General features: G+C 41.7%; 1 protein-coding gene across 1 annotated transcript in view; it reads left to right on the forward strand.

Moving 5' to 3' along the window:
• LOC115161950 (neurexin-3a-like) overlaps positions 1 to 24725 on the forward strand; it is a 739824-nt gene that overhangs the window by 585748 nt on the left and 129351 nt on the right. Inside the window, exon 20 of the mRNA XM_029712804.1 lies at positions 10249 to 10420. Within this exon, the coding sequence (XP_029568664.1) occupies positions 10249 to 10420 (172 nt within the window). The remainder of the gene's footprint in view (positions 1 to 10248; positions 10421 to 24725) is intronic.

Here is a 24725-nt window from a genome sequence, read left to right on the forward strand (position 1 = left end):
CTGTCCTGTCCTGTCTTGTCCTGTCCTGTCCTGTCCTGTCTTGTCCTGTCCAGTCTTGTCCTGTCTTGCCCTGTGTAAACCATACTTCATGGTCAGCACTTCAGATTCAATACAAGGTCATTTCGAAAACTCTCCCACCTCTCCATTCAGCTCTCTCACTCTTACCGCTCTCTTCATCACTCCTCTCTCTCTCTCTCCTCTCTCTCTCTCTCTCTCTCCCCCCTCTCTCTCTCTATGGCTCTCTATCTCTCCTTCTGTCTCACCTTTTCTCTCCCTCCATTCCTTTCCTCTTGAGGATTGTCGATCCAGCAAGTTCTCAGCAGATTAAAATGGCCTGGCATCTGTCTGTGTTTGCAGTATACTGCCTGGCTTGGCAAGCACAGTCACAGTGGCAGCAGCAGCAGCAACAGCAACAGCAGACAGTGAATTAAAAGGCTCGTTCTGCCTCATCAACACCTTTGATATCTCCATAAGCCACAGCCACGGGAGCTCCTGAGTGTTAGTATGTGAATGTCTATTCTTCATCTCCCATTGATGCCAGTTTGGAGATGGTTAGTAGAGGACAGCATATGGTTTATTGCCTCTCTCTGTGAGAGTGTTGAGGGAGTTAGTGCTGGTTCATTCCCCCTCTCTGTGAGAGTGTTGAGGGAGTTACTGCTGGTTCATTCCTCCTCTCTGTGAGAGTGTTGAGGGAGTTAGTGCTGGTTCATTCCCTCTCTCTGTGAAAGTGTTGAGGGAGTTACTGCTGGTTCATTCCCCCTCTCTGTGAGAGTGTTGAGGGAGTTAGTGCTGGTTCATTCCCCCTCTCTGTGAGAGTGTTGAGTGAGTTACTGATGGTTCATTCCCCCTCTCTGTGAGAGTGTTGAGGGAGTTACTGCTGGTTCATTCCCCCTCTCTGTGAGAGTGTTGAGGGAGCTACAGCTTGTTTATTGCCTCTCTCTGTGAGAGTGTTGAGGGAGTTAGTGCTGGTTCATTCCCCCTCTCTGTGAGAGTGTTGAGGGAGTTACTGCTGGTTCATTCCCCCTCTCTGTGAAAGTGTTGAGGGAGTTACTGCTGGTTCATTCCCCCTCTCTGTGAGAGTGTTGAGGGAGTTAGTGCTGGTTCATTCCCCCTCTCTGTGAGAGTGTTGAGTGAGTTACTGCTGGTTCATTCCCCCTCTCTGTGAGAGTGTTGAGGGAGTTACTGCTGGTTCATTCCCCCTCTCTGTGAGAGTGTTGAGGGAGTTACGGCTTGCTTATTGCCTCTATCTGTGAGTGTTGAGGGATTTACTGCTGGTTCATTCCCCCTCTCTGTGAGAGTGTTGAGGGAGTTACGACTTGTTTATTGCCTCTCTCTGTGAGAGTGTTGAGGGAGTTACTGCTGGTTCATTCCCCCTCTCTGTGAGAGTGTTGAGGGAGTTACTGCTGGTTCATTCCCCCTCTCTATGAGAGTGTTGAGGGAGTTACTGCTGATTGTCAAAGTCATGAGCTTGAAAGTTGTTTTGCGACGATGCAGTGTTGAGTCGGCTGATGTGGAAGACGTGAAGTTGTCTTTAAGTATTCATTTAGTGAGTATGATTCTGTGCTTTATCTCTCCCTCTTGTCCTGTCTCTTTTTCTTTCTCTTTTTCTCTCTCTTTCTCTCTCTTCTCTCTTGCTCTCTCGCTTTCTCTTTCTCATTTTCTCTCTCTCTTTCTCATTTTCTCTCCTTCTCCTTCTCTCTCACTTTCTAATTATTTCTCTTTCTCTCTCTCTCTCTCTTTCTCATTCTCTCTTTCTCTCTCTCTTTCTCTCTCTTTCTCTCTCTTTCTCTCTCTTTCTCTCTCTTTCTCTCTCTTTCTTCATCTCTTTCTCTCTCTTTCTCTCTCTTTCTCTCTCTCTTTCTCTCTCTTTCTTCGTCTCTCTCCCCTTCTCTTATTCTATCTTATTCTAATGATACATTTAGCTGACCTTCTCCTGACTAGTAACCTTTTCTCAGATTCCAGTTAATGTTCAGACCCATCCATTTTGTTTTCTCTCCCAACGAGGTCTCAGGGCAATTCGCATTACTTTGCACGTACATCTGTGGTACTCAATTTAGTATTATATGTTACGTTAAGTTAGGTTACAATATAAATGGAATAGTGGTCGATATTTTACCAACTGCCTCAGACCACTACTAGAAAAGCTCAGTGCGTTGTTAGATGCGTTTTTTCCCTACCGGATCTCCACTAAAACTAGCATCAAGATGTTTATCTGTCTCTCTGTGACCTCCGACAACTTTAAAACGAAGGATAAAAAGATGCTTCAAATTAAAACCGAGGTGACTGCATTTAAAGATAAATACAGTAGGCCTGCAAGTAGCCGACTAAACTCCATTGTAAATCGTGGAGAAAAGTTTAGTTGGCTAGCATACATACAGTGCCTTCAGAAAGTATTCACAGCCTTATTCTAAAATGGATGAGATAAAAATAAAAAATCCTCAGCAATCTACATACGATACCCCATAATGTCAAAGCAAACAAAAACAGGTTTTTGGACATTTTTGCAGATGTAAAAAAAAGAAGAAAAAAAAAGGAAATTCGTAATTTACAGAGTTACAAAGAAAAAGCCATGTCTCAGACTGGCCAATAAAAATAAAATATTAAGATGGGCAAAAGAACCCAGACACTGGACAGAGGAACTCCTGGAAAGCTAGCATCCCAGAGTTGCTTCTTCACTGTTGAAGTTGAGACTGGTGTTTTGCGGGTACTATTTAATGAAGCTGCCAGTTGAGGACTTGTGAGGCATCTGTTTCTCAAACTAGACACTCTAATGTACTTGTCCTCTTGCTCAGTTGTGCACCGGGGCCTCAACTCTTCTTTCAATTTATAGCCAGTTTGCGCTGTTCTGTGAAGGGAGTAGTACACAACGTTGTACGAGATCTTCAGTTTATTGGCAATTTCTCGCATGGAATAACATTCATTCACAGAATCTCTGAAGAAAACAAATTAAATGAGCCACAGGCTGCCCTATTCAAACACATGTAACCTTTATTTAACTAGGCAAGTCAGTTAAGAACAAATTCTTATTTACAATGACGGCCTACACTGGCCAAACCCGGGGACGGTCGGTTTGGCTAATCACGGTCGGTTGTGATACAGCCTGGATTCGAACAAGGGTTCTGTAGTGATGCCTCTAGCACTGAGATGCATTACCATAGACCGCTGCGCCACTTGGTACCCCCCGCCCGCCAACCCTTCTTTTATGCTGCTGCAACTCCCAGTTTATAATTTATGCATAGTCACTTTAACTAATCTCATATTACCTCAAATAGCCCGACTAACTGGTGCCCCCGCACATTGACTCTGTACTGGTACCACCTGTATATAGCCTCGCTGATGTTATTATTATTATTTTTAAATTCTTTACTTATCTATTGTTTACCTAATACCTAGACTAAACCTCTAATACATAGATTAAACCTCTAATACCTAGATTAAATCTCTAATACCTAGATTAAACCCCTAATACCTAGTGTCGTGTCTTTGGGTACCATTAAACTGAAGATAGGTTTATCAATTAACTCCCTGTAATTATTATCACGCGACTAAACTGATTAGTCGTTTAATCGTAATTAACTAGGAGATCGGGGCACCAAGAAAAATATTCAGATTACAAAGTTATAATTTTCCTAATATAACTTTCCTATATTATAATATAGGCCGATTATCTTCTGGTTTGAATGGCGTATTTTACCTCTCGTCAAGTCTCATTCCCAAACGTTGTAAATTCTTGGTTATCTGCACGAACCCAGTCTTTACTAAAATCATCCATACATCAATTGTCTTAAAATCATTTATTTACTACACTAAGTAATTAACAGAAAACATACAAACAGTAACTATCGTCACACAGGATTCGTAGGGGAATGTGCCCTACTGGCTAACAAGCATGGCTGGTCTGTTAGACAATGGGTCATAAAACGGTAAGCTGAGAAGTTACACAGAGTTCATTAATATTAACAATTGACAATTAAAGGCTCACTCATTCGCGAACAGTTGCAATCAATATATATTTACGCTCAGTGTGTCGTTCTGATTCTTGTTGGAGAGTAGTTCTGATGGAGAGTCTCTCTCTCGGTTAGAATGGATCGTTCAGAGCGACATTCATGAATGTCGTCATAGAATGGATGTGGTTGGTCTTCGCGTTCGATGATATAATTTACTTAGCTGCAGACTAATAATTAATATCAAAGACTTGTTCTTATTCTGTCGATATCGATAGTCTAAAAGTTAACCACGTGGTATGGTTCACTTTCAGTAGAATACTTGGCTGGTCAAACCTCTGGGCCAAACTCACGATGGAGTGGAGGCCTGGTCTGTAGAAATGTAAATCAGGGGGTGTTTTATAGGGCCCAGAGAACAGGCTTGTCAAATGACGCCTGGTCCTGTATGTGTCCCTGGGGGCGTGCCTATGACTGAGCTAGACTTGGTTATAAAAATATAATTATATCACCTTAAATTCAGTACATAGCATCTCAATGTATTACAAATAGCTTTATCCTTAATAATACATTGTATACAACCATGTGGATTCAGTCTCATCGCTGAGGCTATCATGTAGACCGTTTTAGGGTAATATGGCTATATTGTCTCTTCTGAGTATCACAAAATTGTACCAAGCGGATCAGTTCGTAGCTGGAGTCTTCATCAATCTTCCATATCTTCTCCAGAACACACATGTCGCTAGGTTCTCCAATTCTATGAGTTGGAAGAATTTCCTTTGTCTCTCTATGAAACATGTTGTAGTAGATTCTCCTCTTGGAATTTTTACAACCCTGGGTTGGGGGGGAAGGTAGGTTGGGTGATGGTACAAAGGGGAGGGGGTCAACTGTCCCTCCTGTACCCAAAGAGGCCAACGTCATGACACTAGATTAAACCTCTAATACCTAGATTAAACCCCTAATACCTAGATTAAACCTCTAATACCTAGATTAAACCCCTAATACCTAGATTAAACCCCTAATACCTAGATTAAACCCCTAATACCTAGATTAACCCCTAATACCTAGGTTAATCGCCTAATACCTAGATTAAACCTCTAATACCTAGATAAACCTCTAATACCTAGATTAAACGCCTCATACCTAGATTAAACGCCTCATACCTAGATTAAACGCCTAATACCTAGATAAACCTCTAATACCTAGATTAAACGCCTCATACCTAGATTAAACCCCTAATACCTAGATTAAACCCCTAATACCTAGATTAAATACCTAATACCCAGAGTAAACCCCTAATACCTAGATTAAACCTCTAATACCTAGAGTAAACCCCTAATACCTAGAGTAAACCCCTAATACCTAGTTTAAACCCGTAATTGTGGCTCCCACTCGTGCATCCAACATGCATAATGCATGAACACCTAAATAGGTACATACTGTTGAGGTGAGTTAAATGCTCTTTTTTGGTCCTTCTGATTTTGTTAATAATAAGGCTCCTTTTTGGTAGAAATTATTCTGTCACCACTGGGCTGGAGCTTGAACCTGAAAATACCTCTCTCTGTCTGAACACCAAACTACCAACCTTACATGTCGGAATTTTATAGCATTAGTTAATAAATTACCTTTTGGCTTTCACATTTTGTTGATAATTGTTCAAAATTCTTGTCAATTTTGTATTTTAAAGCAAATAATAAATCAAGCCATTAGAGACAATTGCTAGTGCGAATGTTTCTTGCTAAGACATCCACTATGGGTCTGTTTTACACTAAACTGTTATTACCTGTTATGGCAGTTATCAATGCCATGTCTTGTATAAAACGTCAGTTGAGACTCCACTTTGTTCTTGTATACTGTGTCACGTGTGTGTTGAAAAGATCATTAACACGGTGGTCTTGGGTCAGAGTAACGGCCATTACGAACTAATGTAATCTAATTTCCTTATACCCAACGCAAGATGTTGACTCACCCTTAATTACTGTGAAAAGTATGTTTTCATAATCACACTACGGTATAATCAACTTCCTTATTGTAATGTGACCAAACTTTACAAAAACGTTTCCGCTCTTTGCCGGAAGATTGTTTGTGCTGCTATTGAAGAACAAACTGTCTGTTTTTATTGTTCATTGACTTCTAGCTAACCCCAGCCTTTCATTGATGAAACACTTGTCATCTCTGCTTTATTTTCCCTCTCGGCTCCCATCTCTACAGACAAACCTCCCATTATGTTATCAGCAGTTTACACGCCATTCTCTCACAGAGCGCCTTGTTCATTTCTTAAACACTTATCAATTTGTGCAGGTGATACCATGGAATCACCCTGCCATCCCTGTGTGTTCAGCGCTCCAGCACACTGCCACGCTCCAAGGGATATGGATCACTATTATGCGCCTGTCTTTATCTTGCCGCGGAGTCAGGCGCGTTAAATGGCAGCTCCATTAGGAGAATATCTCAAAGGGGCCATGGTGATGGAGTGTTGCCTTTGGTTTCATTCACTGTTCTAAAGGAGTCCCCCGATGCTCCTTGAAACCTGCCCATATTTCACGGCTAATTATGTTGTTTATTTTTACATTTGTTAAGGATATTCACAGTGAACAATTCAATGAGGAGGCGTTTTAATAAGCTTATCATTACATATCATCACTATCATCACAACAAGATATTTGACTGCTTTGGAAACAACACATTTTCAACAGATTTTGGGAATAAACTATTTTGGAGATTTGAAGCTTCCATGACTTTATAGATTAAACATTTGCTTGCGGGTGTAAACATGTGGGTGGTATTTAAACCATGCTCTTTGATGTTACCAACATGTTGAAACCAGCGAGAGGAAAGCCTATGATCAAAAAGTAAAAATACACTGACTCGCTTTCGATTCCAATTTCATAAAGAGCGGGGAAAAAGATCTGACTAAATGTATTTTTCTGTTTCCACCCGTTTTCATCATGTGAGTTATCTAAGAACTCCGTATGTTCCCCTCAGTTTAAATACATGAACAGGATGTTACACAGAAATACATCCAGTTCGAAGGTACATTTGCATTTACAATTGAGACCCCTTACAAAACCTGTATCTTCAAAAAGATAGCAAACAAAAGCTAGAACATTTGCATTATTTCAAATAAGTTATTATATAGAATTGTTCCTTAATCAATCTCAATCTCACAGTTATTACTGACCAAATGACTGTAGGTAACGCTGTACAGTATCTTCTACTTCCTGTCCGATGTCTTCTAAACGAACTTGAGAGCCCTGGCCTAGATTCCGCCCAGGCCTTGCTCTGATCAGTGGTGATGAATGCACAACACATCTCCCTCGATACTATTTATCATCTGGCCATAGACTCTGATCTGTATACAGATGAGGAGGTGATTCCAGCTATGATTAACTACAGAGGAAGTATGAAGGAAGTAACAATAGGTTGAGAGAAGAGAAAATAGAGGAAGGGGTTTATTATCTATCCTGTTGCTTAGTCACTTTACCCTTACCTGTATGTACATACCTACCTCAATTACCTCGTATCCCTGCACATCGACTCAGTACTGGTACTCCCTGTATTTAGCCATGTTATTACCTCATACACCTACACATCGACTCTGTACTGGTACTCCCTGTATATAGCCATGTTATTACCTGGTACTCCCTGTATATAGCCATGTTATTACCTGGTACTCCCTGTATATAGCCATGTTATTACCTGGTACTCCCTGTATAAAGCCATGTTATTACCTGGTACTCCCTGTATATAACCATGTTATTACCTGGTACTCCCTGTATATAGCCATGTTATTACCTAGTACTCCCTGTATATAGCCATGTTATTATCAGGTACTCCCTGTATATAGCCATGTTATTACCTGGTACTCCCTGTATTTAGCCATGTTATTACCTCATACACCTACACATCGACTCTGTACTGGTACTCCCTGTATATAGGCATGTTATTACCTGGTACTCCCTGTATATAGCCATGTTATTACCTGGTACTCCCTGTATATAGCCATGTTATTACCTGGTACTCCCTGTATTTAGCCATGTTATTACCTCATACACCTACACATCGACTCTGTACTGGTACTCTCTGTATATAGGCATGTTATTACCTGGTACTCCCTGTATATAGCCATGTTATTACCTGGTACTCCCTGTATATAGCCATGTTATTACCTGGTACTCCCTGTATATAACCATGTTATTACCTGGTACTCCCCATGTATAGCCATGTTATTACCTGGTACTCCCTGTATATAGCCATGTTATTACCTGGTACTCCCTGTATATAGCCATGTTATTACCTGGTACTCCCTGTATATAGCCATGTTATTACCTGGTACTCCCTGTATATAGCCATGTTATTACCTGGTACTCCCCGTATATAGCCATGTTATTACCTGGTACTCCCTGTATAAAGCCATGTTATTACCTGGTACTCCCTGTATATAACCATGTTATTACCTGGTACTCCCTGTATATAGGCATGTTATTACCTAGTACTCCCTGTATATAGCCATGTTATTATCAGGTACTCCCTGTATATAGCCATGTTATTACCTGGTACTCCCTGTATATAGCCATGTTATTACCTGGTACTCCCTGTATATAGCCATGTTATTACCTGGTACTCCCTGTATATAGCCATGTTATTACCTGGTACTCCCTGTATATAGCCATATTATTACCTGGTACTCCCTGTATATAGCCATATTATTACCTGGTACTCCCCATGTATAGCCATGTTATTACCTGGTACTCCCTGTATATAGCCATGTTATTATCAGGTACTCCCTGTATATAGCCATGTTATTACCTGGTACTCCCTGTATATAGCCATGTTATTACCTGGTACTCCCTGTATATAGCCATATTATTACCTGGTACTCCCCATGTATAGCCATGTTATTACCTGGTACTCCCTGTATATAGCCATGTTATTATCAGGTACTCCCTGTATATAGCCATGTTATTACCTGGTACTCCCTGTATATAGCCATGTTATTACCTGGTACTCCCTGTATATAGCCATGTTATTACCTGGTACTCCCTGTATATAGCCATGTTATTACCTGGTACTCCCTGCACATCGACTCGGTACCTCCATCCGTGTGTGTAGCCAATTTATTGTTAATCAATGTGTATTTTTTCCATGTATTCATTTTTTGTCTATTTTCTATTATTTCTCTATGTTTCTCTCTGCATTGTTGGGAAGGGCCCGTAGGTAAGCGTTTCACTGTTAGTTTACACCTGTTGTTTGCAAAGCATGTGACAAATGCAATTTGATTTGATGCTGATTAGCGTTAGTGTGTCATTTTGGAACATTTTGGAATGTTATTATCAGTACCAACAGAATTGCACATAATTGACTGATTTTGTCATGTTGAATGTGGTGTGGATCAGATTATTTCGGATCGGCAAAATGCGAAGGGGATGCCATAGAACTAGTAATACTTCTATATCCAGATGGTGACATTTAGATCTACCCATTAGCCACTACAGAGTCAGGTTGCTTCCTGGTTGGTTGATGATCACAGGTTGGTTTGGAGTGAGGAGGTGGAATTGGTCACCTGCCCGGTGACATCTGTTCTCTTCCAACATGTGACTCTGTGAGCCTTCACTGCTCATTAATCTAGCTTATCTCTGTTTACTCTGGCTTATTCAACACCATTGATTTTTGCAGGTATATATATATATATATACACTGTATGAGGGTGTGTGTCTGTGTGTGTCTGTGTGTGTCTGTGTCTGTGTCTGTGTCTGTGTGTGTGTGTGTGTGTGTGTGTGTGTGTGTGTGTGTGTGTGTGTCTGTGTGTGTGTGTCTGTGTCTGTGTGTGTGTGTGTGTGTGTGTGTGTGTGTGTGTGTGTGTGTGTGTGTGTGTGTGTGTGTGTCTGTGTGTGTGTCTGTGTGTGTGTGTGTGTCTGTGTCTGTGTGTGTGTGTGTGTGTGTGTGTGTGTGTGTGTGTGTGTGTGTGTGTGTGTGTTATCCAGCAGAAGGGGGCCTTTAAGGTTAATATAATGGATTATTCAAGGACTGAATAATGAACGAAGAGAGCTAGAGAATTAAACCTTGAATTCCTTCGTTTTTCATTGACTCTTCCAGTGACATTCCGCAGACTCGAAGTAATAAAGTTTTACACTTTTAGCATTTATTCATTCGATTACCTCGTTTTTAGCAATAAGATCTGAGTATTTTGAACAAAATAATTGATGCACTATGACAAACAGTCATTTATCAAAAAAATTAAATAATTGTTTCCGAAATAAAAAATAAAAAAAATCACTAAATGAATGATTTTGTTTTTTTCTTCTAGGAACAAGGGAAGATTGGTGTGACGTTTAACATCGGCACAATGGACATCAGCGTGAGAGAGAATAGCACACCAGTGAATGACGGGCTGTACCATGTGGTACGCTTTACCAGAAACGGGGGTAACGCCACACTCCAGGTGGACAACTGGTCTATCAATGAACACTTCCCAGGAGGTATGGACCCCCCCCCCCCCACACACACCTGCATGGTTTCACCCGTGCTGCCCCCCCCCTTCCCCACACACCTGCATGATTTCACCTGTGCTGCGACCTGCACATGCAATTGTAGGTTTACCTGTGTAGTAAACACACCATACATGCACATGACAAGTTGTAAACTTACCCCAACCTCACTGGACCACACGCTGCTGAGCTCCTTCCCAGAGAGCACCCTGGAGTACAGCGTCAGCACCAGTACTACTCCTTCTGTTCTCCACTATACTGTTTCTCTTTCAGCTACTTCACGCTTGTAAATGCTCCATTGTCATTAGACTACAAGCACAGTGACTGTCAAACCTAACCAATACCTTAACCGTTACACCATGAGATCAGGACCTCTTGTCGAAGTCGCTAATTGTTGGGTTAAAGTCGCTACACTATGTTTGCAATTATGGCACAATAAAGGCCTTTCGGCAGCTTAAAGGCCTATTAGGCTGTGTTTACACATGCAGCCCCATTCTGATCTTTTGCCCAGTTATTGAAAAAACGATCTGATTTAGTTGGTCGAAAGACCAATTAGTGACCAAATATCAAAATGGGGCTGCCTGTGTAAACCCTGCCTAACAGACAGGAAATGTGAATGATCTCCAGCATCTCTTCGAGGAACACCTTGATGGATGCAGTATGTCAGAATGCTTAGTTTTAGTGATACTATACACTCTTAGAAAAGAAGGTGCTATCTAGAACCTAAAAGGGTTCTTTGGCTGTCTCCATAGGAGAAACCCTTTGAAGAACCCCTTTTTGGTTCCAGGTAGAACCTTTTTCGGTTCCATGTAGAACCCTTCCCTGGAACCAAAATGTGTGCTCCTATGGGGACAGGCGGAGAACCCTTTTGCAACCCTTTTTTCTAAAATTGTAATATAATTTTTTGTATTGTCTAGTCAACTTTTAAAAAAATGGTTTTACATATACTATAATATCATATATATATATGGTATTGCCTCGTCAACTTTAAGAATGCTTGGTGTTAAAGATACTATAATATGATATATATGGTATTGTGTAGCCAACGTTCAGTATCCACTGAGTTACAAGTCATCTTTCACATTTCCAGAAGGTCCTGTGTTAGGCTGTCTTCTCCCTCTTCTCTATCAGCCCTTGTATTAGGCCAGGCTGTGATATAAGGACTTCAGACTTTGCTTTAGGGACCATAAGCAGTTCTTTGGAGTGGAATTCTGATTTAACCCAGCTAAGCTCTCCAGCTGTTTTGTGATTGAATGAAGATGGACATTGAATTGGAATCGACTTCAGACTCCCTGGGTTTTGCAATGGAGCTATCGCTTCTCAGGACTGTTCGTGATGCCTCAACAGTTGGTTTATTTAGAGGTAGGAAGAGCTGTCAGAGTACTCTTGGTTTTCCCTCCCTCCCTCCCTCCCTCCCTCCCTCCCTCCCTCCCTCCCTCCCTTCCTTCCTTCCTTTTTCCCTCCCTCCTTCCTTCCTTCCTTCCTTCCTTCCTTCCCTCCCTCCCTCCCTCCCTCCCTCCCTCCCTCCCTTCCTTCCTTCCTTTTTCCCTCCCTCCTTCCTTCCTTCCTTCCCTCCCTCCCTCCCTCCCTCCCTCCCTCCCTCCCTCCCTCTGCCTTACTTACTAAAGTTTTGCTCTTATATGAAATGGTTTGACAAGTATCAGTATGACTATGACAATAGTGGAATGATCAAGAATGTTTACCAAGACTTGGGCAAATGAGCCTGCGACTACTGGTAGAAATGTATCTTACAGCTCTCCCTGCCAGCACAAGGAAAAATGCTGTAGAATATACCATCAGTATCCCCCTTGGAAACATCTAATTTGGCATGTGATGTCTCCTTGTTGTCTTCCTGTGTTGAGTACAGTAACAGTGCAGTGTCCCTTTTAAAAAGACATTTCTCTCTTTCTTCTACATTAGTCAGTGCATACATTTTCATACTTTTTTTGTACTGGTCTCCTGTTGGGAATCTAACCCACAACCATGGCATTGCAAGCGGCATGCTCTACCATCTCTCTCTCTCTCTCTCTCTCTCTCTCTCTCTCTCTCTCTCTCTCTCTCTCTCTCTCTCTCTCTCTCTCTCTCTCTCTCTCTCTCTCTCTCTCTCTCTCTCTCTCTCTCTCTCTCTCTCTCTCTCTCTCTCTCTCTCTCTCTCTCTCTCGAGCCACACACACAGAAACACACTGAGTGGAGCAGTGTGGCCTCATCGTCTCGGAGGCCTGTCAGTATCACTCACATGAAATGCTCCATGTGTCCTCATTACTTCAACACAGACATGGACTCTCTGGTGGGAACAGGACTGAAATCACTTAATTTGCTCTCTCTCTCTCTCTCTCTCTCTCTCTCTCAATTCAATGGGATGTATTGGCATGGGAAACATATGTTTACATTGCAAAAGCAAGTGAAAAGAAAAGTGAAATTAACTTTAAAAAATTAACAGTAAACATTACATTTACAGAAGTTCCAAAATAATAAAAACATTTCAAATGTCATATTATGTCAATATGCAGTGTTTTAATGATGTGCAAATAGTTACAGTAGAAAAGGGAAAATAAATAAACATAATATGGCTTATATTTAAAATGGTGTTTGTTCTTCGCTGGTTGCCTTTTTCTTGTGGTAACATGTCAAAACTCTTGTTGCTGTGATGGCACACTGTGGTATTTCACCTAATAGATATGTGAGTTTATCAAGATTGAATTTGTTTTCAAATTCTTTGTGGATCTGTGTATTCTGAGGGAAAATGTGTCTCTAATATGGTCATACATTTGGCAGAAGGTTAGGAACCTCATTTTGTGGGCAGTGTCCACATAGCCTGTTTTCTCTTGAGAGCCAGGTCTGCCTACGGCGGCCTCTCTCAATAGCAAGGCTATACTCACTGAGTCTGTACATAGTCAAGGCTTTCCTTAATTTTGTGTCAGTCACAGTGGCCAGGTATTCTGCCAATGTGTATTCTCTGTTTAGGGCCAAACAGCATTCCAGTTTGCTTTGTTTTTTGGTCAATTCTTTCCGATGTGTCAAGTAAATATCTTTTTGTTTTCTCATCATTTGCTTGGGTCTAATTGTGTTGCTGTTGCTGTCCTGGGGCTCTGTGGAGTCTGTTTGTGTTTGTGAACAGAGACCCAGGACAAGCATGCTTAGGGGACTCTTCTCCAGGTTCATCTCTCTGTAGGTGATGGCTTTGTTATTGAAGGTTTGGGAATCAATTCCTTTTAGGTGGTTGTAGAATTTAACGGCTCTTTTCTGGATTTTGGTAAATAGCGGGTATTGGACAAATTCTGCTCTGCATGCATTATTTGGTGTTTTACGTTCTACACAGAGGATGTTTTTGCAGAATTCTGCATGGAGAGTCTCAATTTGGTGTTTGTGCCATTTTGTGAATTCTTGGTTGGTGAGCGGACCCCAGTCTTCACAACCTTAAAGGTCAATGGGTTCTATAACTGACTCAAGTATTTTTAGCCAGATCGTAATTGGGATGTCGAATTATATTTTCCTTTTGATGGCGTAGAACGCCCCTCTTTCAGATCGTTCACAGAATTGTGGAAGTTACCTGTGGTGCTGATGTTTAGGCCGAGGTAGGTATAGTTGTTTGTGTGGTCTAGGGCAACGGTGTCTAGATAGAATTTGTATTTGTGGTCCTGGCAACTTGACCTTTTTTAGAACACCATTATTTTTGTCTTACTGAGATTTAATGTTAGGGCCCAGGTCTGACAGAATCTGTGCAGAAGACCTAGGTGCTGCTGTAGGCCCTACTAGGTTGGGGAGAGAAGTACCAGATCAACAGCAAACAGTAGACATTTGACTTCAGATTCATGTGAGGCCAGGTGAGGCCAGGTGTGAGGCCAGGTGCTGCAATTCGTTGATATATATGGTGAAGAGGGTTTGGCTCAAGCTTCATCCGTGTCTCACCCCACAGCCCTGTGAAAAGAAATGTGTGTGTTTTTTGCCACTTTTAGTTGCACACTTGTTGTTTGTGTACATGGATTTCATACTGTCATATGCTTTTCCTCCAACATCACTTTCCATCTATTTGTATAGCAGACCCTCATGCCAAATTGAGTCAAAAGCTTTATTGAAATCAACAAAGGAAGAGAAGACTTTGTTTTGTTTTGTTTCTCAATTAGGATGTGCAGGGTGAATATGTGGTAAAAAGCCAATTTGACATTTGCTCAGTACATTTGTTTTCACTAAGGAAATGTATGAGTCTGCTGTTAACTGACAAAACACATAGAGTTATCAGTCCAAAACATTTTTTTTTTGAAAAACCACTTCTCCAATCTTTTTGGCAATACATCTTGGCCATGTTCTGTTATAATCTCCACCCGGCACAGCCAGAAGAAGACTGGCCACCCCTCATAGCCTGGTTCCCCTCTAGGTTTCTTCCTAGGTTCTGGCCTTTCTAGGAAGTTTTTCCTAGCTACCGTGCTTCTACACCTGCATTGCTTGCTGTTTGTGGTTTTAGGCTGGGTTTCTGTACAGCACTTGAGATATCAGCTGATGTAAGAAGGGCTTTATGAATACATTTGATTTGATTTGATACATTGCCTTGCAAAAGTATTCACCCCCTTGGCGTTTTTCCTATTTTGTTGCATTACAACCTGCAATTTTAACAGATTTTTGTTTGGATTTCATGTAATGGACATACACAAAATAGTCCAATTGTTGAAGTGAAATGTAAAAAATAACTTGTTTCAAAAAACTATATAATTATTTGTTTTTTAAACGGAAAAGTGGTGCATGCATATGTATTCACACACTTTGCTACGAAGCCCCTAAATTAGATCTGGTGCAACCAATTACCTTCAGAAGTCACATAATTAGTTAAATAAAGTACACCTGTGTGCAATCTACATGTCACATGATCTGTCACATGATCTCAGTATATATACACCTGTTCTGAAAGGCCCCAAAGTCTGCAACACCACTAAGCAAGGGGCACCACCAAGCAAGCGGCACCATGACGACCAAGGAGCTCTCCAAACAGGTCAGCAACAAAGTTGTGGTGAAGTACAAATCAGGGTTGGGTTATAAAAAAATATCTGTCATTTTGAACATCCCACGGAACACCATTAAATCCATAATTAAAAATGTAAAGAATATGGCACCACAACAAACCTGCCAAGAGAGGCCGCCCACCAAAACTCACGGACCAGGCAAGGAGGGCATTAATCAGAGAGGCAACAAGTGACCTAAGATAACCCTGAAGGAGCTGCAAAATGCCAAGGCGGAGATTGTAGTATCTGTCCATAGGACCAGGGCTTTACGGAAGAGTGGCCAGAATAAAAGCCATTGCTTAAAGCAAAAAATAAGCAAACACGTTTGGTGTTTGCCAAATGGCATGTGGGAGACCCCAAACATATGGAACAAGGTTCTCTGGTCAGATGAGACTAAAATTTAGTTTTTTGGCCATCAAGGAAAACGCTATGCCTGGCACAAAACCAACACCTTGCATCACCCCGAGAACACCATCCCCACAGTGAAGCATGGTGGTGGCAGCGTCGTGTTGTGGGGATGTTTTTCATCGGCAGGGTCTGGGAAACTGGTCAGATTTGAAGGAATGATGGATGGTGCTAAATACAGGGAAATTCTTGAGTTTCAGTCTTCCTGAGATTTGAGACTGGGACGGAAGTTCACCTTCCGGCAGGACAATGACCCTAAGCATACTGCTAAAGAAACACTCGATTAACCCCTGGTCGGGCACGGGACGGACATCCAGCGAAAAATCCTATCACCATTAGCATAAACAAAATGTAATATATATATTTTTTCAAATATAGGACTATGTTATATCGTTTTATAGATAGACCTCTCCTGAATCGAACCACGTCGTCCGATTTCAAAAAGGCTTTACAGCAAAAGCAAAACATTAGATTATGTTAGAGGAGTATATCGTAAAAGTAGCCACATAGCCATTTTCCGACCAACCACATATATCACAAATAACCAAAAACAGCTAAATGCAGCACTAACCTTTGACAATCTTCATCAGATGACACTCCTAGGACATCATGTTACACAATACATGCATTCTTTTGTTCGATAAAGTTCATATTTATATATAAAAACAGCATTTACATCGGCGCGTAACGTTGACTAACTATTTCCCTCAAATGCGTCCGGTGAAACAGCGCTACAATTTACTAAATTACTATTCTAATTTTTTTTAAATGTAATATTGTCATTCTAAGATTTATAGATTAGCATCTCTTGAAAGCACCTGCAATGCCAGATTTAAAAATAACTTTACTGGGTAATCACACTTTGCAATAAAAGGGGATGCGATAATCAGAAAAATAGGCTACCGTTACAGGTCAGCGCCATCTTGGAACAATTGCATATCAAATCTACTCTTGTATACTATTATCAATAATCCCTTACCTTTGATTATCTCATCAGAAAGCACTTCCAGGTATCCCAGGTCCACAACAAATGTATTTTCGTTCGAAAAAGTTAATCCTTTACGTCCCAATAGCTTGTTCTTGTTAGTGCGTTCTGAAGGCTGCTCCAAAAGCTCCGTCGGCCGCGGGACTCCTCTTTCAATAAAATGCTTTTTTTTTTTTTTAGGTTCGTTCAAACATGTCAAACGTTGTATAACATAAATCTTTAGGGCCTTTTTCAAACCAGAGCTCCAATAAGATTCAAGGGGGACGATTGCATTGTCTTTCTAAACGTTTCGAAAGGGGAGGTTAGCCAGGGGCGCCGGTGTCATAATGGTGATGGCCCTCCTCATGTGACCACATTCCACAGACTCTCATTGTGTCAGTTTTTCACAGTAGAAGGCTCAAACCACTTTGTAAAGACTGGGGACATCTAGTGGAAGCAATAGGAAGTGCTCAATGAACCATTGCTCACGGTGTGATTTATAGGCAAAGTGATGAAGTTGAGTCCGCAATTCAGAATTCCACATCCTGTTACGATCGGTCTCGGGGTTTCGACTGCCATATGAGTTCTGTTATACTCACAGACACCATTCAAACAGTTTTAGAAACTTTAGGGTGTTTTCTATCCACAAGTATTATTATATGCATATCCTAGCTTCTGAGTTTGAGTAGGAGGCCGTTTAAAATGGGCACGAATTTTTTTCAAAAATCGCTGTAGCGCCCCCTATCCTAGGCGACCGTCAAGAGGTTAAGGGGAAAACATTTAAATGTCTTGGAATGGCCTAGTCAAATCCCAGACCTCAATCCAATTGAGAATCTGTGGTATGACTTAAAGATTGCTGTTCACCAGTAAGAACACATCCAACTTGATGACGCTGGAGCAATTTTGACTTGAAGAATGGCAAAAATCCCAGTGGCTAGATGTGCCAAGCTTATAGAGACATACACCAAGAGACTTGCAGCTGTAATTGCTGCTTAAGGTGGCTCTAAAAAGTATTGACTTTAGGGGGAAGAATAGTTTATGCACTATCAAGTTTTCAGTTTTTTTGTCTTTCTTGTTTTTTTCACAATAAAAAATATTTGCATCATCAAAGTGGTAGGCATGTTGTGTAAATCAAATGATACAACCCCCCCAAAATATATTTTAATTCCAGATTGTAGGAAAAATGGCCAATGGGGTGAATACTTTCACAAGGCACTGTAAAACAAGAACAAACAGCAAAAATATATACATGGTCAATTGCAAATCAGAATGTACTGGATTCTACAATTACATTGAATGAACTACAGGACAATGTACAAAACCCTCTAACCCCAAATAGGCCTGTGTGTTTATGGTATCCTAAATGAAATGATAAAATATACAGACCACAAATTCAATTGGCTAAACTTAAACTCTTTAATATAATCCTCAGTTCAGGCATCTTCCCCAATATTTGGAACCAAGGACCTATTAACCCAATCCACAAAAGTGGTGACAAATTTGACCCCAATAACTACGTAGGATCATTACAATCAAATTGCTTCTTAGGGCAGAGCACTGGGAACTTGAAATGACACTTAAAATGTTTGAGAGTATGTGACTGAATCAAGGACTTCTATACTGTGACAATCAGCCAAAGTAGGCACATAAAATGAATGGCCAGACCTTTGTGTTGTTGATGGGCTCACTGATTTCTCAGTCACTCAGTGACAGCCATGACACTAGATGGGCTGACACTAGATGGGCTGACACTAGATGGGTTGACAACTGCTACTGTAGATGGCTTAGGGTAGTGACTTTGTAAGTCACTCTCTGGATAAGAGTCTGCTAAATGATATTAATGTAAAGTGTTTGCTACCGTCGAGGACCTAGATTCTCTGGGTTCATTTGCAGTTTGAAAAGGTCTAGGACATAGGAAGAGGTGAGAGTTGGGTTAGAGACTGGTTGGTAATTATCCAGATATTTAAGGGAACGGGACCCAGCAAATTGTTTCTAACATGGTAATACATTCTTTCAAATTACAGACAAGAAAAGTGTTGAAATCGGCTCCAGGTCATCTATAAGTCTATTGCCAGTAAAGCTCCGCCTTATCTCAGCTCACTGGTCACAATAAACAACACCCACCCGTAGCATGCCGCTCCAGCAGGTATATCTCACTTGGTCATCCCCAAAAGCCAACACCACCTCTGTGGTCGCCTTTCTTCCAGAATTCTCTGCTGCCAATGACTGAAACGAATTGCAAAAATGCTGAAGCTGGGGACTTATATGTTCCCTCACTAACTTTAAACATCAGCTATCTGGGCAGCTAACCAATCGCTGGCAGCTGTACATAGCCCATCTCTAATAACCACCCACCTCATGCCGATATTGTTTTTATTTACTTTTCTTCTCTTTTGCACACCTGTATTTCTACTTGGACATCACCATCTGCTCATCTATCACTCCAGTGTTAATTTGCTAAAAACGTAATTATTTCGCTACTATGGCCTATTTATTGCCTTACCTCCTCACGCCATTTGCACACAGTGTATATACACATACTTTTTTTATATTGTGTTATTGACTGTACGCTTGTTTATTCCATGTGTAACTCTGTGTTGTTGTTTGTGTCGCACTGCTTTGCTTTATCTTGGCCAGGTCGCAGTTGTAAATGAGAACTTGTTCTCAACTAGCCTAACTGGTTAAATAAAGGTGAAATAAAAATGTTAATAAAAAATGTTTATACTGTCCTAAAATGTTTCCCGTGAACTCTGAGTGACCAAACTAATCTGACATAGGGTACGGTATCCATTTTAGGACACCCTGTCTCAAGCATCAAACCTCATTGGTAAAGTTTAGTGCTTATTGTCACTGTTTGTCCCATACTTCCAAGGATGCTTCGTCTTTGTTTTCCCTGGTGTTTTTAAGGTCGACATTAATGCCTCTCTAACATAAACAGCCATTTACAGCCATCTACAGTAGCAGACTGTAAAATTCAACTTTTTCATGTGCCGCTTTGGGGACTATAATGCTTATTCAATCTAAAGACGGGTAAATGGACCAAGGTGTTCAGCGGTAACGGCGCCAAACATCTGTGCTTTATATTTTCTTAATGCTTGGAAGTATTAATCCTTAATGTATCCTTGGCAGCTCTATCACAAACTCTGTGATTGCCTAGCTATTACGGCTGACCCTCTCAAACGTTACCAGGGGAGGGAAGGGCACATATTACTGCTTACTTCACCAGAGGCTCTAGGCTTTAGAAAGTAGAGGGAATTAAAGGGTCGAAGCTCCAATAGAAACGTGTAATATAAAACTAGAATACAAAACATTTACGCACCAATGTTTTCGTTAGCAAGCTGCTTCTAGTAGGTTGGTACAGGATGTGAGTGTACCCTCCATGAATACTAGTGGTTTACAAATGTCTAGAAGGATCGTCCACTTATCATAACTTGGTGTTCTAAATGATGTCATAGTTATCGATATGGACGTCGACTCAATAGAATAGGATTATGTTAAACTTGATGTAAACTCCTACATAGTGTACGTACAATTTGTCTATGGCTGGCTTTGAAAGACTCTGATCTCTCTCCACCATGTCAGTGGTCTCAGATGGAAGCTAAGGGATTAACTGACACCTGCTGATCCATGCATAAAAGGGACACTATTGCTCACGACCTTCATTATGTTTGGTGCCAGGAGCCATTCTCAGATGACGAGCGCTTTTCCAGGAGTATTCAGGAAACACTGCCAAGATTCTGATTGAGACCAACTGAACGTAGTGTGTTTTGTCCACTTAACCTTACTCTCATAGGCCATCTGTTAGGGTCCATTTTTAAAAAAAAATACTCCCTGTCTCTCTTTTCTCTCTCTGTCATCTCTCTCTGTCTCTGTCTCTCTCTCTCTGCTCTCTCTCTCTGTCTCTCTCTCTCTGTCCTCTCTCTGTCTCTCTCTCTCTCTCTGTCTCTCTCTCGCTCTTCTCTCTTATCTCTCTCGCCTCTCTCTCGCTCTTCTCTCTTTTATCTCTCTGTCTCTCTCTCGCTCTTCTCTCTTTTATCTCTCTTTTATCTTCCTCTCCTCATCGCTCTTCTCTCTTTTATCTCTTCTTTTATCTCTCTCTCGCTCTTCTCTCTTTTCTCTATTTCTCTCTCTGAATTAGTACATATACAGTTTGTGTGTTCGTGTAACAATGTGAAAAGGCTTTGTTTTTGCACATCTTCAGAAGAAGGGCAGTGGGCGTGAGAATGACTAACACATTGCTAGTGACACCTTACCTGTAAACACAGGTGCCATCTAATTTACATATCTCAGCGAGAGGAGGTTAGGGTGACTCACTGATACCCAATCAGCTGATGCCAGAAAAGGGAGTGTGTCATATCAAGAAATAGCATGATCATTACACAGGGGTACCTAAAATGTGGCAGTTTTGTCAACACAACACAATGCCACACATGTCTCAAGTTTTGAGGGAATGTGCATTTTAGCATGCTGACTGCAGGAATGTCCCCACAAGAGCTGTTACCAGAGAATTTAATGTTAATTTCTCTACCATAAACCGCCTCTAAACGTCGTTTTAGAGAATTTGGCAGTATGTCCACCGGCCTCACAACCGCAGACCACGTGTAACCATGCCAGCCAGGACCTCCATATCCGGCATCTTCACCTCCTGGGAAAGTCTGAGACAAGCACCCGGACAGCTGATGAACCTTTGGGTTTGCACAAGCATCTGCGTGCTCCTCGTCCAAACTTGGTCTTGGACCGGAATGCAGATCGGCATCATAACCGACTTCAGTTTGCCAGATTCTCAACTTTGATGGCCACTGGCACACTGGAGAAGTGTGCTGCTTCACGGAGAATCCTGGTTTCAACTGTAACCGGGCAAGATGGCAAACAGCGTGTATGGCGTGTGTGGGCGAGCGGTTTGCTTATGTCAGCATAATGAACAGACTGTCCCATGGCGTTGGGTTATGGTATGGGGCAGGCATAAACTACAGACAACGAACACCACTTGCATTTTATCAATGGCAATTTGAATGCACAGAGATACTGTGACGAGACCCTGAGGCCCATTGTTGTGGCCATTCATCCTCCGCCGTCACCTCATGTTTCAGCATGATAATGCACGCCCGATGTCGCTATCACTTGGTACACATTCCTGGAATGAAGCTGAAAATTTCCCAGTTCTTCCATTGCCTGCATACTCGCCAGACAAGTCACCCATTGAGCATGTTTGGGATGCTCTGGATCGACGTGTACGACAGCATGTTCCAGTCCCCACCAATATCAAGAAACTTGTACAGCCATTGAAGAGGAGTGGGACAACATTTTCCACAGGCCACAATTAAACAGTCTGATCAATTCTATTGCTCATGTGCTGCATGAAGCCAAAACAAGCTGTCAGTATCTGTGGTCACACCAGATACTGACTGGCTTTCTGATCATGCACTACCTACCTTTTTTTCAAGGTAAGATCATATCTGTATTCCCATCATGTGAAATCCATAGATTAGAGCCTGATAAATGTATTTCAATTGAAGGGTTTCCTCATGCGAACTGTAACTCAGTAAAATCTTTGAAATTGTTGCGTTATATTTTTGATCAGGATTGAGGATCAGAGTAAAAGAGAGCTGGGGAGAAGTGTGAAGGAGAGAACAGAGTCAAAGAGGACACCTTCAGACAGGGACGATGAGGACACCTTCAGACAGGGACGATGAGGACACCTTCACACAGGGACGATGAGGAACCTTCACACAGGGACAATGAGGACACCTTCAGACAGGACAATGAGCACAGACAGTGACAATGAGGACACCTTCAGACGGGGACAATAAGCACAGACAGGGACAAGAGGACACTTTCAGACAGGGACAATAAGCACAGACAGGGACAAATGAAGGGACATCCTTGCAGACGGGACAATAAGCCACAGACAGGGACAATGAGGACACCTTCAGACGGGGACAATAAGCACAGACAGGGACAATGAGGACACCTTCAGACAGGGACAATAAGCACAGACAGGACAATGAGGACATTTTCAGACAGGGACAATTAGGACATCTTCAGACAGGGACAAGGAGGACATCTGCAAACAGAGGCAAAGCTCTGGAAAACACACAGAAAAAACCTGAGTGTGACCATAGACATAGCAACAAATTTTAAAAATGAAGCCAATTAGGCAGCCATAGATACAACTATGGTCAATTCCCACGACAACACTCACATACTTTAGAGGTGTTTATGAATACTGTCTGAATGCTGGAAATCCATGGAAAGTATAATCCCCGGTTTGGAGTTGACATTTTAGCATATCTTTGAGTAAGACTGTGTATTTTCCCAACAGTAAACTTCAGTGAAACGTAATTGTGTATACTTGTATATATTCGGTGTAATATTATTTTTCTAAGGACATACTGTACATGGCCTTTGTGAGGCCAGTGCCATGCAGACTAGGATGTGGTACTGCATGATGGTGTCTCTATGTTGGCCTCAGCCTCCACCTTCAGGCCTCAGTAGCCAGCGGCAGGGGGAAATGGTTGACAATTACCTCTGCCATTGGGCTGTTCTGTCCTGTTACCCGGGTTACGGTGGCCAGGGTCCCCGTGTGTGGCAGTCAAATCACTGGATAATGTTGGTGGCGTCGGGGCACCTGCTGGGACTGCATGTGGTGAACAATTTCTCAAGAACATTCTGCTGTCTGCTCTTAATGGAAAAGACACGGACAGGCTCATCTCTGACCTTATGGATACTTGCACATTCCAATTTGAAAATGTTTTTCATGACTTTCTTCTCGCTTTTCTCATCTGCTCTTGTTATGACATGAAATTTGGACATGGAAAGGATTGTCATCATTGTGAACACAGATAGTCTTTGGACAATCTAGAAAGATGCCGGATTTACCGTGTTAGCTCATGAATTATCCTGTTTGGTTGTTGTTCAGTAGTTTTTGTTGGTATTGTATTAGTGTGTGTGTCACATTACTGATTGAATTATGGTTCATTGTGGAGCTTAGAATGACCTCCTGTTGTGTTGTGTGTCCGTAGTGTTGTTATGTTGTTGTGTCTGTAGTGTTGTCGTGTTGTTGTGTTGCTGTATCCGTAGTGTTGTCGAGTTGTTGTGTTGTTGTGTCCGTAGTGTTGTTATGTTGTTGTGTGATGTAGTGTTGTGTGTGTGTGTTGTGTTGTTGTGTCCGTAGTGTTGTTGTGTTGTTGTGTCCGTAATGTTGTCGTGTTGTTGAGTTGCTGTATCGTAGTGTTGTTGTGTTGTTGTGTCCGTAGTGTTGTCGTGTGTTGTGTGTGTGTCCGTAGTGTTGTTGTGTGTTGTGTCCGTAGTGGTCGTGTTGTGTTGTTGTATCCGTAGTGTTGTCATGTTGTTGTGTTGTTGTGTCCGTAGTGTGTGTGTGTCCGTAATGTTGTGTGTTGTGTTGTGTCCGTAGTGCTGTTGTGTCCGTAGTGTTGTCGTGTTGTGTTGTTGTGTTGTAGTGTTGTTGTGTTGCTGTATCCGTAGTGTTGTCATGTTGTTGTGTTGTTGTGTCCGTAGTGGTGTTGTGTCCGTAGTGTTGTGTTGTTGTGTCCGTAGTGCTGTTGTGTCCGTAGTGTTGTCGTGTTGTGTTGTGTGTCCGTAGTGTTGTGTTGCTGTATCCGTAGTTTGTCATGTTGTTTGTTGTGTCCGTGGGTGGTTTGTGTCCGTAGTGTGGTTGTATGTAGTGTTGTTGTGTCCGTAGTGTTGTTGTGTAGTAGTGCTGTTGTGTTGTGATGTAGTTGTTGTGTTGTGTGTCCGTAGTGTTGTTATGTTTTTGTGTTGTTTGTGTGTAGTGGTGTTGTGTTGTTGTGTGTCAGTTGTGTTGGTGTGTCCTGTAGTGGGTGTTGTGTTGTTGTGTCAGTTGTGTTGTGTGTCTGTAGTGTTGTTGGTTGTTGTGTTGTGTGTCTGTAGTGGTGTTGTGTATGTAGTGTTG

Source organism: Salmo trutta, chromosome 25, assembly GCF_901001165.1.
Source record: "Salmo trutta chromosome 25, fSalTru1.1, whole genome shotgun sequence".
Taxonomy (NCBI): Eukaryota; Metazoa; Chordata; class Actinopteri; order Salmoniformes; family Salmonidae; genus Salmo; species Salmo trutta.